The following is a 15,180-nucleotide window of genomic DNA, read 5'->3' on the forward strand; positions in this document are numbered from 1 at the left end:
TCTTTTCTGCCTAAGAAGTCAATAATTTAATATCTTTAAAAAAATTCAGATCGGATCATTATAGCACATGACAGTCATACGAACTGTTCGATGAAAATCAAGTTTTTTGTATAAAAAACCTTTTTTTTTATAAGATATCTTTACAAAAGTTCACATGGTTTATTTTCCAAGGCATCAATAAAATTTCATAAGGAATTTTTCAGGTTGATTTCATATTACTCAAAGGCTTTTAAAAGCCGCAGTGATGACCTTAATTTTTAAAAATGTCCCAGAAAAGCCACTAAGCTAAAACTTAATTTTCCATATGAAAAAGACAAGACCAAATGTATTGACCAGGTTCGAGGCCAGGCTTTACATACTGTTTTCTTTTATTACCTTGATGCATAAAAATTTCAACTCAATTAATCAAGTATATGCAAGTAACAATTTCAAATGAGCAGATATTAAGCACCCTGTAAGCAATATCTAAATATAAAAAATTGAACTTTTGGCACCTCAAAATAGGCGAAATTACTAAGGCACATCTACAAGCACACTAAAGTAATGGAAGCAACTACTTCTTTCGGTATGGCGGATGGAAAACACATTAGAAGCGATAAAAGCGGATAGTTAATGGAAAACATTTGAGAATCGAGCACGCCTACAATAGAATTAGATTTCAATAGAAGGATAAACAAAGCGCTATACTTTTGTAAGTGTGGATAGCTGATGTAAAGAAGAACAATAGCGGCGAAAAGTAAGTGGCCAAAATGCGCTTTTCCGTCAGCGCGGCAATTCAGTACAATTTACGACGGTGGGATCAACGAACGTGGGTGTACGAAATAAAGCGCGGTGTTGGCAAATGGATCGAGTAAAGGCGTGAGTACTGGGAGGGTTGTGCTAAATGTAGTGAAAAACTTACTGAAAGCAAACAATAACAAAATAATAGGCAATTCAAGAAAAATAGATACAAAATAAGAGTTAAAAGGAAGGTTTGGAGATATATTGGGCGCAAAGATAAGAAATTGAACTATGAAAGAAAAAATGGTGTTGCAAAAAAATTGATATACTTGCAAAGGAGTTGCACGTATTTAAATAAGTCTAAAATTGTCGTTAACTGCTGTGCTGATATGCCTCTACCGCGTTCCGCTTGTCGGTGGTTGCCTGCCTTCTGACTGCCAATTGCTACAGAGTTTTACCGGGAAAAAAGTTTAGATTTGCTCGCCGAGCCGCTTTCTCTGTGCGTATGTATGTGTGTTCTTTTTCGAAACTTTTGCGGTTAATGTGTGAAAAGTTGTGCTAACTTCAAAAAAGTAGGATTTTCTGTGTTGTGTTTACCTAAGGTCTGAACTTCTATAGACAGCCCACACATTTATACACACACATGAAATTCTATGGAGAGGCAGTATGAGTGTGTGTGCGCTTGGAAGTTCGCGCAACACTTTAATTGCAAATTAAAAGTTGTGGTATTATTGAAAATTGGCATGTAAACAGAGTAGTAATTTGCCTATCTGGCTTGTACTGAGTTACATCGGCTCATGGTTTCTCATACGCCATTGCATACACTTGTGCAGCCATGCCAGCAGTAACCTGCTTTGTAGACAGCTTTGATTTGTAAAGTAAATATGTGCAGAGCAACGTGTGTGTAGCTTTGTAAGTTGTTTCCCTCACGTCATTGAATCAATAACAATTTAGAAATTTCAAGCAGCAATGCCAGCGTTGTAAATGAATACTTTAATAGCGCAATAAAATTGCAGTGTCTTGTATGTATGGAGTATTCGCTTTTGCATATTTTTATACCTTGTACATTAAGTTTGCAATCAAGTTTTTGATACCCAGAAAAGTGTCGGAGATCCTATAAAATATGTATATAAATGATCAGGATGACGAGCTGATTCAATTTAGACATCTCCGTCTGTCTGTATATACGCCAACTACTCCCTCAGTTTTTTAGATATTGATTTGATTTCTTCTCAAGAAGTTACTCATTTGTCGGAACCGACGATATCAAGCCACTATAGCATCAGCTGCCATACAAATTGTAAGGAAAACTTTTTTATTTGAAGAGATATCTTTTTCAAATTTGGAGTGGCTTATTGTCCGAAGCAACGTTGAACTCCCAAAAAAGGTGTTCAGATCAGATAAAAAATGTTCATGTATGAAATATTTTTTACTTGTGAAGGGTATTATAGCCAAAGTAAACGTTTTGGTTGTGTTTTTTATATTTGAAAGGGTATATCCATACTGTGGAGTTTTCATTTGGTACCATATTTTTGTTAGTAAAATTCATTGAAAAAGTAGCTTTACTTATAAAGATAGAATTATTTTATTGAAAACGAATAAATAACACTATTTTATAGTAGTTTTGTTGCTCTAGACAAAATATCGAATTTGGATTTATTTGTGTTTAAATCTGAAACGATGAATGAATAAAACAGATATATAGTATATAAGTATAAAGCAGTTGAGTTTTGAAAAATAAAAATGCATTGAAGTAGACAGAGAGCTCAGTACGGAATACATACAGAATTTGTCCGGAATGTAACAGGACTGAGTCGATTTAGAAAAATTTATTGAACCAATCTTTACAATTCTTTAAAAAACTTTCAAAATAGAATCCTTCTGCGTCGATGCAGCGCTGCATTGAAGGGGTCATGGAAGGGATTCTCCGGAATAATCTTGAAAGCCGAGGTGCATGCTGCTGGGATCCCCTCTGTCGTCTCAAAATGCTTGCCTTTCTCGCCTCCAGTCTCATCTAAGGTGATTACGTTATTCAAAAATTGGGAATCACTTTCACACTTGTTCAAATTTTTTTGGCACACTTCCATTCGCTGCAATTTCTGGTCATCAGTGAGCACTTTAGGGACCATCTTCGCGCACACCTTGCGCATGTTCAAGTGCTCCGTCACAATGTCATGAGCCACAGATTTTGATAAATTTAACATCTTGGCAAATAAACGAATACTTAGTCGACGGTCTGAGTTCAAAACTTTGCGCACACGAGTCACATCCCCTCTCCCTCTTCCCTGCCCTCCAAAAAGACCTGGTGCCACGGCAAACACATCACTTCTTGCTCAAGCATTATCTGAGTAAGCCTGGTTGATCATATTAAACGTCTCTGTTGCAGATTGACAGAGTTTCACCCAGAATTTAATCGTGTACCTCTGCTCTAATAAACGCTGCATTTTCGGCTTGCAGCTTGACTCACAGAAACACGTCGCGCGAAAATGTCTGTCCTGACTCTCCAGGTGCTCTGAGACAACTGACCAGTCTCTCGTTCATTAGCTAGGAACGCCCTCTACCGAATCCAATGGTACGCGCACGCTTCGAAGTACAGTCGCGGCGAAAGAAACTTAGTCCAAACAAGTAAGGAAGAGCTAAGTTCGGGTGTCACCGAACATTTTATACTCTCGCATGATAAAGTGATAATCGAGATTTCATTATCCGTCATTTACATATTTTTTTATTTTGCTGTAAAATTAATTAGATTAGTAGCTCCTGAGATATGGTTTTTGGTCCATAAGTGGGCGACGCCACGCCCATTTTCAATTTTTAAAAAAAGCCTGGGTGCAGCTTCCTTCTGCCATTTCTTCCCTAAAATTTAGTGTTTCTGACGTTTTAGTCGGTTAACGCACTTTTAGTGATTTCCAACATAACCTTTGTATGGGCGGTGCGCGTGGTTATTATCCGATTTCTTCCATTTTTGAACTGTATATGGAAATGCCTGAAGGAAACGACTCTATAGAGTTTGGTTGACATAGCTATAGTAGTTTCCGAGATATGTACAAAAAACTTAGTAGAGGGCGGGCCCACGCCCACTTTTCCAAAAAAATTACGTCCAAATATGCCCCTCCCTAATACGATCCTTTGTGCTAAATTTCACTTTAACATCTTTATTTTTGGCTTTGTTATGACACTTTATAGGTTTTCGGATTTCGCCATTTTGTGGGCGTGGCAGTAGGCCGATTTTGCCCATCTTCGAACTTAACCTTCTCATGGAGCCAATAAGTACGTGTACCAAGTTTCATCATGATATCTGAAGTTTTACTTACAGCTTGCACGGACGGACGAACAGACGGACGGACGGACAGACAGACATCCGGATTTCAACTCTACTCGTCACACTGATCACTTTGGTATATATGTATGTATAACCCTATATCTAACTCTTTTAGCTTTAGGACTTACAAACAACCTCACTATCGAAGCTTCCTCCAGTTTATCATACAGTGGGGACGGCAGATGCTCACAACGTAGTCTTGCCAATGCGGGACAAGTGCACAAGAGATGTTCCATTGTTTCCAAGGTGTCATGCTCTAAACTTTTCCTGCAGTCTCCTCGTTCTGTCAGCTCCATCCTGCGGGCGAGTGTTGCCAGCAGACAATGGCCAGTTAATGTTCCCATCATGTTGACTGAATCTCTTTTAGCGAGTGCGAATAGAAATTTTCTGTACTTCCGATCTACCGTGCACCGCGCACATGAGTTTTGCAGGTTTGCACCCATGTAGGTCGTTCCATCGGGTTTTTTTTTCTTTACCATGCCTCTGTTGAGATCGTCGTATAGTCAAAGCATGGATTTCCCAAAGTTGATCACGTTTTTGGATGTTAGCCGTGCACCACTCTTGGCTGTCTAGTCCACTGTTTTATTGCCGTGGATGCCTTTGTGACCTGGCACACAGTAGAAGTGAAGTTGCACTTCTACACTTTCCACTGCCGCCCTGCTCACTAAGGCACTTCTGGCCGATATGCGATACGATGTTACTGCCTTGATTGCTGCTTGGTTGTCTACGCAGATGTATTAGAAGCCAGCTCTGCGGTTTTAACAATAGCAAAGACCTCAACTTCGAATATACTGAAGTGATTCGGTAATTTAAAAAGTTGTCTTATGCCTAACCGTGGACTGTATATACCCGCACCAACTTCATTACCAATTTTCGAGCTATACGTATAAATGTTTAGAGTGCTGCGCGCAGCTAACATATCTTTACCCCGTTGGAGTTGTGTTAAACTATGTAGCAACCTTAACATCTTTATTCGTTAGATTTTTAGATTATAGTGCAACTGGTGTCTCTGTTTCTCACTATAATTATCTAAATCAAATTGTAATAAATAATTAAATAAAAATGCATCCAAATGAATTTAGATATACTCCAACTTGAAATTCTTTTTTTCTCGTAGAATCTTAAGTTTGTCTGAATATTTTGCAAAAGTTCTTCATAATTTTGTGTGATATAGTTACCTAGGAAAATGTCCACTATCAGCACTAAACGCTTCCAATATGCGGACATGGGGTGCAGAACTCGACTAAGGTTAGACTCTCGATTTTTGGGATAAACATTTTTATATGAGAACCCACTTTATCAATATATAAGTAAATCATTTTGGTATACCACACATATCGTTTTTTTGAAATTGTCATAGTTATACTTATTAAAACGTTACCCAGAAATTTAAAACGTGTCATTTAATTATAATATACTTCTCGAAAAAAGATTCAGAGATCCATACTTTGCATGAAGAGAAGTTGTTAAAAGTTTGAATATACATATGTACGTCAATACAACTAGCTAACTATGCTAAATTTGGGTAGATATCTGCACTGTAACTTGCTAAATAGAATATCCCCACAAAATATCCTTGTGAACTGAAAAAAAAATTAAATGCTTAAAGCCAATTAATCAGCCCATAAAGTCTAAAATGAAATAACAAAGTCAATAGAAAACTTGGAGTCAAATTTTTCTTGATTTTTGATACGTCGTCTATCAGTCTAACGGAACTTACTGCAACATTTCTAATACGTTTAAAGCCAGTCTACTTAATTTAAACTGATTTCCTCTAAGTTCTTTCCAATCCCAAGTTTCTTCCAATCGGAGACAGGTTATGTTTATAACTATCAGAGTTGATTACAAACCAGTGTGATTACATGTCGATTACTTGGGTTGCGGCTAATATGACAGTATTCATAACTATTACACAGGCCCCCAAAATAAATCTTTGAGGTGTTCCTTCCACCAAACCTGGTGTATTACATGTTTTTGGGGTCACTCAGCATGATCCGAAGTCGGTTTTGTCTCATCACGTCATAGTTTTTTCTAACCTAAAAAACATGGTAGATTTTGATTGGCAAATTAAACCCTTTTAAACTTTTTGAAATGTTTGCTTGAAACTTGTTAATCATTTAAATATGCACTTTATAGCGTCTCTGACGTTTCCACTAGGTGCTGTAAACACCTTGGCAAATCTAATAGACCCTCTTCAGGGTATAAAATACAACTATTCCATTAATGATTGTATTTGAAACCTCGAAACGACCTCAGACGATATGCATATATGTATATATATATATACGTATATAGTACTTTATTTTCAAAACAATTTATAAAATTGTTGCCATAATGCACATATGCCAACACCATTGGACTGAAGGTCTTTTGGAACATCCCCCTACTTGTCAAATTCTTGCTCTTACAGCCGATCGTTGGTCGCAACTCAGCGACTTATCGACACGGCAGTCTTGTGGGTGGCGTCATAGTCACAGCTAATGGTGATGATTTATGGTTTGCAACACGCCAATAGCAGCGAAAAGTAGCAAACCTCAAATGTCACAATCTCGCAGAAATCAACGTAAGTTATATGCAGCCAAAGGGAGGAGAAGGAGAAGGCGATTGACTGGAGGTAGTGAAAGCTTGGCATTGAAAGCAGACTGTCTGCCGCTATCTGCTATCACAGCTAGTTGTATGTGTAAATAATTTATTTGGCTGTGTGTGGGCTGTCGACAACGAACAACTCAATTGTCGGCGGCGAGCATTTGACGCGTTACTGTGGCTTTGTCGCAGTGCGGCGCCACAACAGCGATTCAGTTGCATGCGCGTTGCATTTCTGAAGGCTTGTCAAGTGGCAGTTCCGGTGTTTTTGAATAACTGATGACTTTCGAGCGACAAATTTTAGTGAAATTGTTAAAAATATATATTTGCATATATTGATTGACGGATTGATTGATTGTCCAAAATGTCCGCTTGGCCTGCCGTGCGAAAACAGTAATATGAAAATAGAGTTTTTGAAATATTTAATATATTAAATTTCCAAAAATATTTTATTTACAATTGAAACTATTCTGCTGTGTTGTTGTAGAATAACCGCCTCAGTGCGCACCACAAATCGCATGAATGCTTTGCTCATGGAATCGATGTTGGGCAAGAAACGCGCCTTACAGAAGCTGCATTCCACCGCCGGTGAGGGCGAAGAAGTTGAAAGCGCTACGGAGAAACCGAAGCGCGAGTGGGAATACTTTCGTAATAATTTCAGCATGGAAGCGGTTTATAAGCTGATTGAGACGGCTATTGAGGAGCGTTTAACGTGGGATCGCTTTGGTCGTTCCTATGACTCGTGGCGTTCGCTACAAATGGCCGAAACACTGGCGGCGGATATACGAGATCGTGTGAAGCGTTTACAGCATAAGAGGTGAGGGGGGGAATAAAATTCCACGATATATTATATTACCTTCTATATAAACAAAAAAATATAAACTTAAGGTTCATTTTATAGTTTTATCTTCAATTGACTGATTTCCTCTTTTATCCCCCACAGACATCGCATCGTTTGCCTGCTATCAATAGTGGAAAAACAAAATCAGGGCCTTAGCTTCCGCATGCGCCATTTACTGGATGAAAAGATGGATAATTTTACGAATTTGGTTTATGAACGTCCGTCTTACTACATGGTGGTGACTTTATTTTTGGTGTACAAGGACTGAACAAAGAGATTTTCGTAAAGCTTTTACGGCCTACAAAGCTTTCGTTGTTGATAAGTGGTTTGATGATTGAATATGCAAGCAGCTTGAAAGCTTTTGTTGTTGTTTATATTGTTGAAATTCGATTTAGCATAGTTTAGAACCATATAATAAATATAATAAGCAAAAGTTTGAGTATAACTATAGCAAACGAAGAACGAAAAGAATTAAACTTTAAAAAATTTAATAAAAAAAAATTGTAGAGTTATCCATTTACAAACGAAATTAGTATTTTTGAGTTTTTTCAATGAAAAAGTTTTTAAAAATTAACGTTAACTTCCATTAAAGGCCCCGGCGAGATTCGAACTCACGATCTCCTGTTTACTAGACAGGCGCTTTAACCAACTAAGCCACGGCGCCATGTTGGCAACCCTGCTGAATAGGAATGTTAGAAAACTACCACAGATAAATATGTATGATAACACGGATGCATTGATTTTTTTGAAAATAAAGCAATTTTAAAGAAGTTCCATTGAAAACGTAAGATAAACTAACAAAAATTAGAGGAAAAATCATTTACGGGCAATTTGTGGTCGGAAATAGGAAAGGGATGTTCGTTGATGAATTCTGTTGAGGTTTGCTTTTGCATTTTCTGGTAAAATTCAACATAGTATTGTACATATGTTTTATATCAACAGAAGGTAGACGCTTCAATAAATATAAAGCTTACAGATTTAAAAAAAAATCTCCTATATTTTTACGTGGGCATTTTTGTTTGAAAACGAGGAGAATTTTTTTGATTTTAAGTCGAAGTAAGGCTTACTCCTTAATATTAAAAAAAAGCAATTAAGAAAGGGCTAAGTTCGGGTGCAACCGAACATTTTACACTCTTGCAACTTGCAAGAATGAAAGTCAGGGAAAGGAAGTATAGGTCCTATTCAACCCATTTTTGACATACAGATACACCATTGTAAGAGAAGGATTATCCCTTAATTATGTATTAGAGTGATTAAAAAAATTTTTTTTTTTTCGTTTCGTACTTGGAAAAATAGGTTCTTAGACACCTCTAAGAAAGCCTTTCCAAACATGAGCTTTTAATTGAAACGGGAAGGTCCTCCTACATAAAGTTTTCTATTTTTTCTTATTATCAGATTGAAAAATTTATATCTCGCTTCCAACTACTTGAAAAAATATCTTGTTCTTTGGATTTTGTAGGAAATTGAATGCTCTACAAAAAAGGTTTATTATGATTTTTTCGTAAACCCAACCGTTTAAAAGATATTACCGGTTGAAGTTTGATTATTTTTGGGAAAATGTTTTATTTCAATGAAAAAAATCATTATGAATAAGGTTTTTGGAGAGGCTTTCTTAGAGGTGTCTAGGAAGCTATTTTTCAGAGTATCAAACGAAAAAAAAAAATTTTTTTTGATCCACCTTAATATGCATTGATGTTTGACGATAAATATCTTGTAAACGCTTAACTTAATCGAAGAATCATAAGAACCATTTTTATAGAGCAGCAAATTTCCTACAAAATTATGAGTTTCATCATTCATAATAATTTTTTTTCATTGAGTTATAAAATTCATAAGAAATAAAAAATTTTCCCAAAAATAATCAAATTTTAACTGTTAATATCTTTTAAACGTTTGGGTTTACGAAAAAATCATAGTAGACCTTTTTTGTAGAGCATTCAATTTCCCACAAAATCTAAGAAACAAGATATTTTTTCAAGTAGTTGGAAGCGAGATATAAATTTTTTCTATCTGATAATAAGAAAAAATAGAAAACTGTATGTAGGAGGACCTTCCCGTTACAATTAAAAACTCATGTTTGGAGAGGCTTTCTTAGAGGTGTCTAGGAACCTATTTTTCCGAGTACGAAACGAAAAAAAAAATTTTTTTTTTTTTTTGAATCACTCTAATATGTATATCATACTTTGACCGACATTTTCGATCAAAAGTCAACTACATACACTAGGCATCAAATGAAAGTATAAATTTCACAGACGTTATTTCAATGCAGTTTTATTAAAATAAACAACTAATAATTCATACATTTATATTACATTTACATTAGTATTTAAGTAACAAATTATATATTAAAAAAAAATTTTCCGGAATAGAAAGGAAAAAATTTTGTTCCACTTTAAAAAAGGGACTCTTATATAAAAGTGGTCAAATGAAAGTATAAATTTTGAAAAAAATACGAAACGTTTGATTTAAAAGTAAATTTAGTAATTCATATTGCCTTTTTTATTCTGAATTACTGCAGGAAGACGTTTTGGCATGCCTCGAACCAAATTTTCTAATATTTTTATTGGAATAATGTCAAGTTGACGCTTCGTCTCTAAGAAAAATTCTTCCAAGTTTGTACGGCTGCTTTTTGGTATTTTTGAATCAAAAATTAACTACAATGCTTAATTGGATTTAAATCCGGTGACTGAGTTGGCCAGGCCAGTTTTTCTTTAAGCCTTCTTCAAAAAAGCGAGTAGTCAGGCGAGATGTGTGTTGGGGGTCGTTGTCTTATTGGAAGATAAACGACCCCAAGTTAACTTTTTCCGCATTTATTTTAAAATTTTCGCTAAGAATGTTAACATATGAAGCAACCGTCATTCGTCCATCGATTTTAAGTACACAACCTACACCAAATTTTGAGAAACAGCCCCAAACCATGAGAGAACATCCTCCACGCTTCACTGATGATTGTATGCACTGTGGCTTAAGTGATTAGAAGGTTTACACTACACTGTTTTTTAACTCCTTAGCTCGAATTTGAATTAATCGGACCAAATTACTTTATCTCAAAATGGGGTTGGCGTATTTGGATATTGTTTTGCAAACTCTAGTCCTTTTTCCTACTCGAAATGGAAAACATTGCTCGTTTTTTTGCGACATAGTTCTTAAAACCAGATGTTTGTAGTTCTCTTTCCATTGTGCTAATGGAAACATCCAAACCAAAACTTTCGGTCAACTCCTGCGATAAAATTTCAGGGTTTTCAGAAGCCTTTCTTCGTGCAAGTTGCTCAGCGTGTATAGAAATTTTGGACTTTGTACCTCCACCGTATTGAGTCTTGCTTCTTCTTTCTTCTCTTGGATTATTCAAAAATCTTTCTTCTTCCCTCTCTGTTCGAAATGGAATATTTTTCATAAATTTGTTTGATAAGTTTCACCCCTCTTCCCATCTTCTACAATTAAGATCCGATTCTCTTAAATTTTTTTATATTTTTTCTAAGAGCAGAACAAAAAAATTTCACCATGACATAAATTCCCTTAATAAATACAAATGAATTAAATATATAGTAAAATTCAGTTTTACCTTGAAAAAAAATGGACCAAAACTAAAATTATACTTTCATTTGACGCGCACTCATAGGCTCACCAGCGAAGACTAATCACTCCCGATGCAGTAAATATTTTTTTCGTCTAAATAATAAGTGTAAATATTACTCCAACTGTTTATTTACATAACGGTGCTTCTACATAAAATGCTTTATGAATTTATTCTTAAGCAAAAATGTAGGAAGTAAATTAATGATCTGAGGTTGCCAGTATATACTACATTTATACTTTCATTTGACGCCTAGTGTATGTATAAGTGCCGGGGTTTAAATATTCAGTACCTAGGGGCTTGAACAGTTTTTATTGGATGTAAAAAATTTTTGCTCATAAGGTGGTACACACTAAAGACATTATTCGTGAAAAGTTTTATTTTGTTATATTAATTGCTTCTTGATTTGTGTACTGGAAAGTGAAATAATCAATTGGAATTTTAAATTATGTTATATGGGAAGTAGGCGTGTTTGTTGTCCATTTCGTCCATTTTCACAATGTGAATAAGAATGTCAGAAGAATGCCACGTACTAAATTTTATCAAAATCGTCCAATTTTCACGACGGGTCATATAAACCTCTCTCTTATACCATATCGGTGATAAAATTTAATGTCTCTGGCGTATTTAGTTATTGATTTATCGCGCTTTTAGTAGTTTTTAACAGTACCGTTATATGGGGAATGGGCGGAGTTATCATCCGGCTTCATCCATTTTGACAATGCCGGTAGAAGTTGTTATAGAATTTGTACAAATTTGGTTGTTGTAGCTTAAGTGGTTTAGGAGATATGTATGTACATTAAACTTGTTAGAGACTTGTTTTCGGTTAATGGTGATTTGTGAGCGTGGCAGTGGTCCGATTATGTCCATCTATGAACTCGAATTTTTTTTTAGAACTAACCCACATACCAAGTTTCATCGATATATCTCAATTTTTACTCAAGTTATAGCTCGCACGGACGGACGGACGGACAGGCAGACAGTCAACCGGATTTAAGTTTTTCTCGTATATATATAACCTTTATCTACTTCGCTTATAGCATTGACATAAGGCAGCGTAAATCCGGATTAATGCAGTTAATTCAGGAGTTAGTGAAGATAACTCCGTTGCTAACTCGCATTTAATCCTCAAAATTTTAGAGAGTTAGCTGCATTTTCGTTGGCAACTTTATTCAAAATGGCCAATTTTGATCTATTGTAAATGAAATACAAGCAACACTGAAAACTGTTTTTCAAATCCTTAATAATAAAACAAGAACTTTTATGTCACTATGTTATGTTATGATGCAGTTTTAAAAATAATGTGCTGATACGTTTTTGTAAAAATTGATCTGTTAACAATAACAATGTTTATCTTCCATCCATTTTTATTGAAAATATTATAAAAATGACAATCAGCTGTTTACGAGAGTTTCAAACTCGCAAAGCTGCCGTCTGTCACCTACACATTTGGATCTGATTAAGTGTGCAGTTAATCCGGTTTAACGCTGCCGTCTGTCAATTCAATATTAGTCTAAGGTGATACGTACAACTGTTAAGTGAACAAAACTTTAATATTCTGTAACAATTGGTTGCAGGAGTATAAAAATACAATGTTTGTGGGACATAAGAAGAGAAGTGTACAACCGATTCAAGATAAAACAACTTCTGCAGATGACGTGTGGTAGGATTTCTAGCCTTACTGCGTGGACGCCAAAAGGGCAATGACTTGTTAAAAGCCCCACAACTAGGCAGACGCTAGCCTTACTGAGTGCAAAGAAATTCCTAGATCTTGGGCCAAAAGACTTTTGCGACAAGCTTTGGCGCTTTCGAGTAGTAGAACACAAGATCTAGGATGCCTTTTATTGCTAGCTCTTCAGCTTATATGAAGGAGATGAAGGCCGTCCCAAAAAAATATATTTTGGAGTGTCGAAACAAAGGTTAGCAGGATGGAACCAAATGGCAGAATATTTGTACATAGTCTTAAGTGCCAATAATATATTCCTAGGTACACTCAGAAGACGATAAAGCAAGGTGGCGGAAATATTATAGTTCGGGGAGCATTTTTTTGGCATGGTGTAGGTCAGCTCGTAAGAATCAATGGAAAGATGGACAAGTTTCAGTGCTTGCACATTTTAAAAGACCATGTGGAACCATATGATTTTGAGTCTATGCCAATTAAATGGAAATTTATGCAAGACACCGATCCCAAACACGCCTCGTAGCTAGTTAAAAATTGGTTTTCTGAAGAGAGGATACATATTTTGGATTGGCCAGCGCAAAGCCTTGACTTAAATCCAATTGAAAACCTATGGAATGAAGTCAATACTAAAATTGCAAAGGTTATAAAAAAATATGGACGATCTCTGGTCTGCCGTTAAAAAAAACTTGCCTAGAGTTAAGTGTCAGAATCTCGTAGAAAGTATGGGTCGCAGGTGTGAAGCAGTCATTAAAAATAAAGGTTACAGCACAAAATATTAACAGTAAAAATGTTTGTATGGAACAAAATTTATAAAAATGCAATATGAACTAAATTGTCCACCTTTTTTTAGGTGTTAGTTTTCGCATTTTGATAATTATTTTTTTAGCAATGAATTGCAACTTCATTTTGTACCATTATTGAAGACAAAGAATTAACCTTTTAAAAAACCCAAACACTTGTTATTTATTAAAAAATATAATGATACTATAACACAAAAAAGAGATATAAAAAATGTGCCATTTATGTATGTGTCCATAGGCTGTATATGAAAATTTATATATGAAATAAACTATTAAATACGCCAATCTTAAAAACATTTATCAGTACATTAATTTACACAACTTTCAATATATACTTTGGAGCTTCTTCTATATATTGATGTAATCTATTCGAACCCTTCCATAATTTTTCTGCATATTTCGTTTTTTATTCAATCTTTGTCAATTTGAAATTGTACCTTTAATTTATTGCTTTAGAACTTTCTCAAAAACTCGCAGATTAAAAAACCGATTTTGTTCCAGTGACTCTCACTTGATCACTGTAGGCCCCGGCGAGATTCGAACTCACGATCTCCTGTTTACTAGACAGGCGCTTTAACCAACTAAGCCACGGCGCCATGTTGGCAACCCTGTTGTATAACAAAGTGAGTAAGATATCATAGATTTTAATGTCACTGGGGATATAAATTGATATTTTTTAACTAAAAGATAAATATTTTTAAACTGGCATTGGTTTCTACAATATATGGTTTTTTGTTTAAGGACTTTAATTCAAATATATATAATATTCATTTAAACTTTTTTCTTAATTTTAAATAAATTTTTTTAAATAAATTAGCTAATATTTAAAACCCAGCAAATTATTTATTTGTATACATAGATATAGTATGTTTTAATTTTAAATACTATATATGTATAGTCTCAAAGTATAACTTAGATAAAATATAAAAAACTCTTATCTTAAATTTAAACTAGAAATGTATTGGTAGTACAACAATGAACAATAACTTCCATATTATGCTTTAGGCTTTATATAAATTAATGGAATATAAACTTTCAGCAATTTTTTTGTATTTTCTTTTCTATTATGTTATTTTTTCATATTTTATTTTCTACTATGTAACCATGAATTTGAAAATTTCACGTTTTCCTTATTTAAGTATTTGTTCAAAAACTCGTTTACTAAAAAATCTATTTTCCAGTGACACCTAAACTTGGTCACTGTAGGCCCCGGCGAGATTCGAACTCACGATCTCCTGTTTACTAGACAGGCGCTTTAACCAACTAAGCCACGGCGCCACATAAAAAACATTGCGCTAAGAAGTCAACAAGCGTAAGCAGGTGGAGAAGAGCTAAAATTAAATTAATAGCACGCATATCATTGGAATGGGTTTTTAGCATTTTATTAGAGACATATTTATAAATTATAGATAAGTTTTGAGAGTTTTGTTTCAAAATATACTTTCATTTATAAATTTGGGGTTTTTGACCCGTAAATTATAATTGGCATATACTATGGTATAATATTTTTCATAAAATTTAAATTTTTTAGAATAAAAGTTTTGAAATTAATGTACGAAGGTAATGAATAACCTTCCACATCTTAGATTTTTCCCAATCACATTCGTTACGCGATTATTTGATAACCAAATAAAAATATATACAAACATACACTCATTCATA

At 34.8% G+C, this 15,180-nt stretch overlaps 1 protein-coding gene and 3 non-coding genes across 5 annotated transcripts; 1 reads left to right on the plus strand and 3 right to left on the minus strand.

Annotated features, from left to right (window-relative positions):
- Positions 1-774: 774 nt before the first annotated feature.
- On the plus strand, positions 775-7,992 carry LOC126757114 (uncharacterized). 2 transcript variants are annotated; one of them, XM_050470739.1, is made up of 3 exons: positions 775-858; positions 7,110-7,439; positions 7,566-7,992. In XM_050470739.1, exons 1-3 carry the CDS (start codon positions 842-844, stop codon positions 7,729-7,731), a joined length of 513 nt encoding a protein of 170 aa, XP_050326696.1. In that variant the 5' UTR covers positions 775-841; the 3' UTR covers positions 7,732-7,992. The 2 variants fall into 2 exon arrangements, with proteins under 2 accessions (XP_050326696.1, XP_050326695.1); XM_050470738.1 differs by lacking the exon at positions 775-858 and adding an exon at positions 6,807-7,015.
- A 61-nt stretch (positions 7,993-8,053) lies between these two features.
- Positions 8,054-8,127, minus strand: Trnat-agu (transfer RNA threonine (anticodon AGU)). Its single transcript has one exon. It is a non-coding gene; the product is annotated as a tRNA-Thr (tRNA).
- Positions 8,128-14,040: 5,913 nt separating this feature from the next.
- Trnat-agu (transfer RNA threonine (anticodon AGU)) lies at positions 14,041-14,114 on the minus strand. The gene has a single exon. It is a non-coding gene; the product is annotated as a tRNA-Thr (tRNA).
- A 608-nt stretch (positions 14,115-14,722) lies between these two features.
- Positions 14,723-14,796, minus strand: Trnat-agu (transfer RNA threonine (anticodon AGU)). The gene has a single exon. It is a non-coding gene; the product is annotated as a tRNA-Thr (tRNA).
- Between the last annotated feature and the right edge of the window lie 384 nt (positions 14,797-15,180).

The sequence above is a fragment of the Bactrocera neohumeralis genome, chromosome 4 (assembly GCF_024586455.1).
Source record: "Bactrocera neohumeralis isolate Rockhampton chromosome 4, APGP_CSIRO_Bneo_wtdbg2-racon-allhic-juicebox.fasta_v2, whole genome shotgun sequence".
Classification (NCBI taxonomy): Eukaryota; Metazoa; Arthropoda; class Insecta; order Diptera; family Tephritidae; genus Bactrocera; species Bactrocera neohumeralis.

Coding starts and splice junctions, on each gene's coding strand:
- LOC126757114 (XM_050470738.1), top strand. CDS start 6,987: ATGTCCGCTTGGCCTGCCGTGCGAAAACA. Junction 7,016..7,109: donor TGGCCTGCCGTGCGAAAACA/GTAATATGAAAA, acceptor GTGTTGTTGTAG/AATAACCGCCTCAGTGCGCA. Junction 7,440..7,565: donor AAGCGTTTACAGCATAAGAG/GTGAGGGGGGGA, acceptor TATCCCCCACAG/ACATCGCATCGTTTGCCTGC.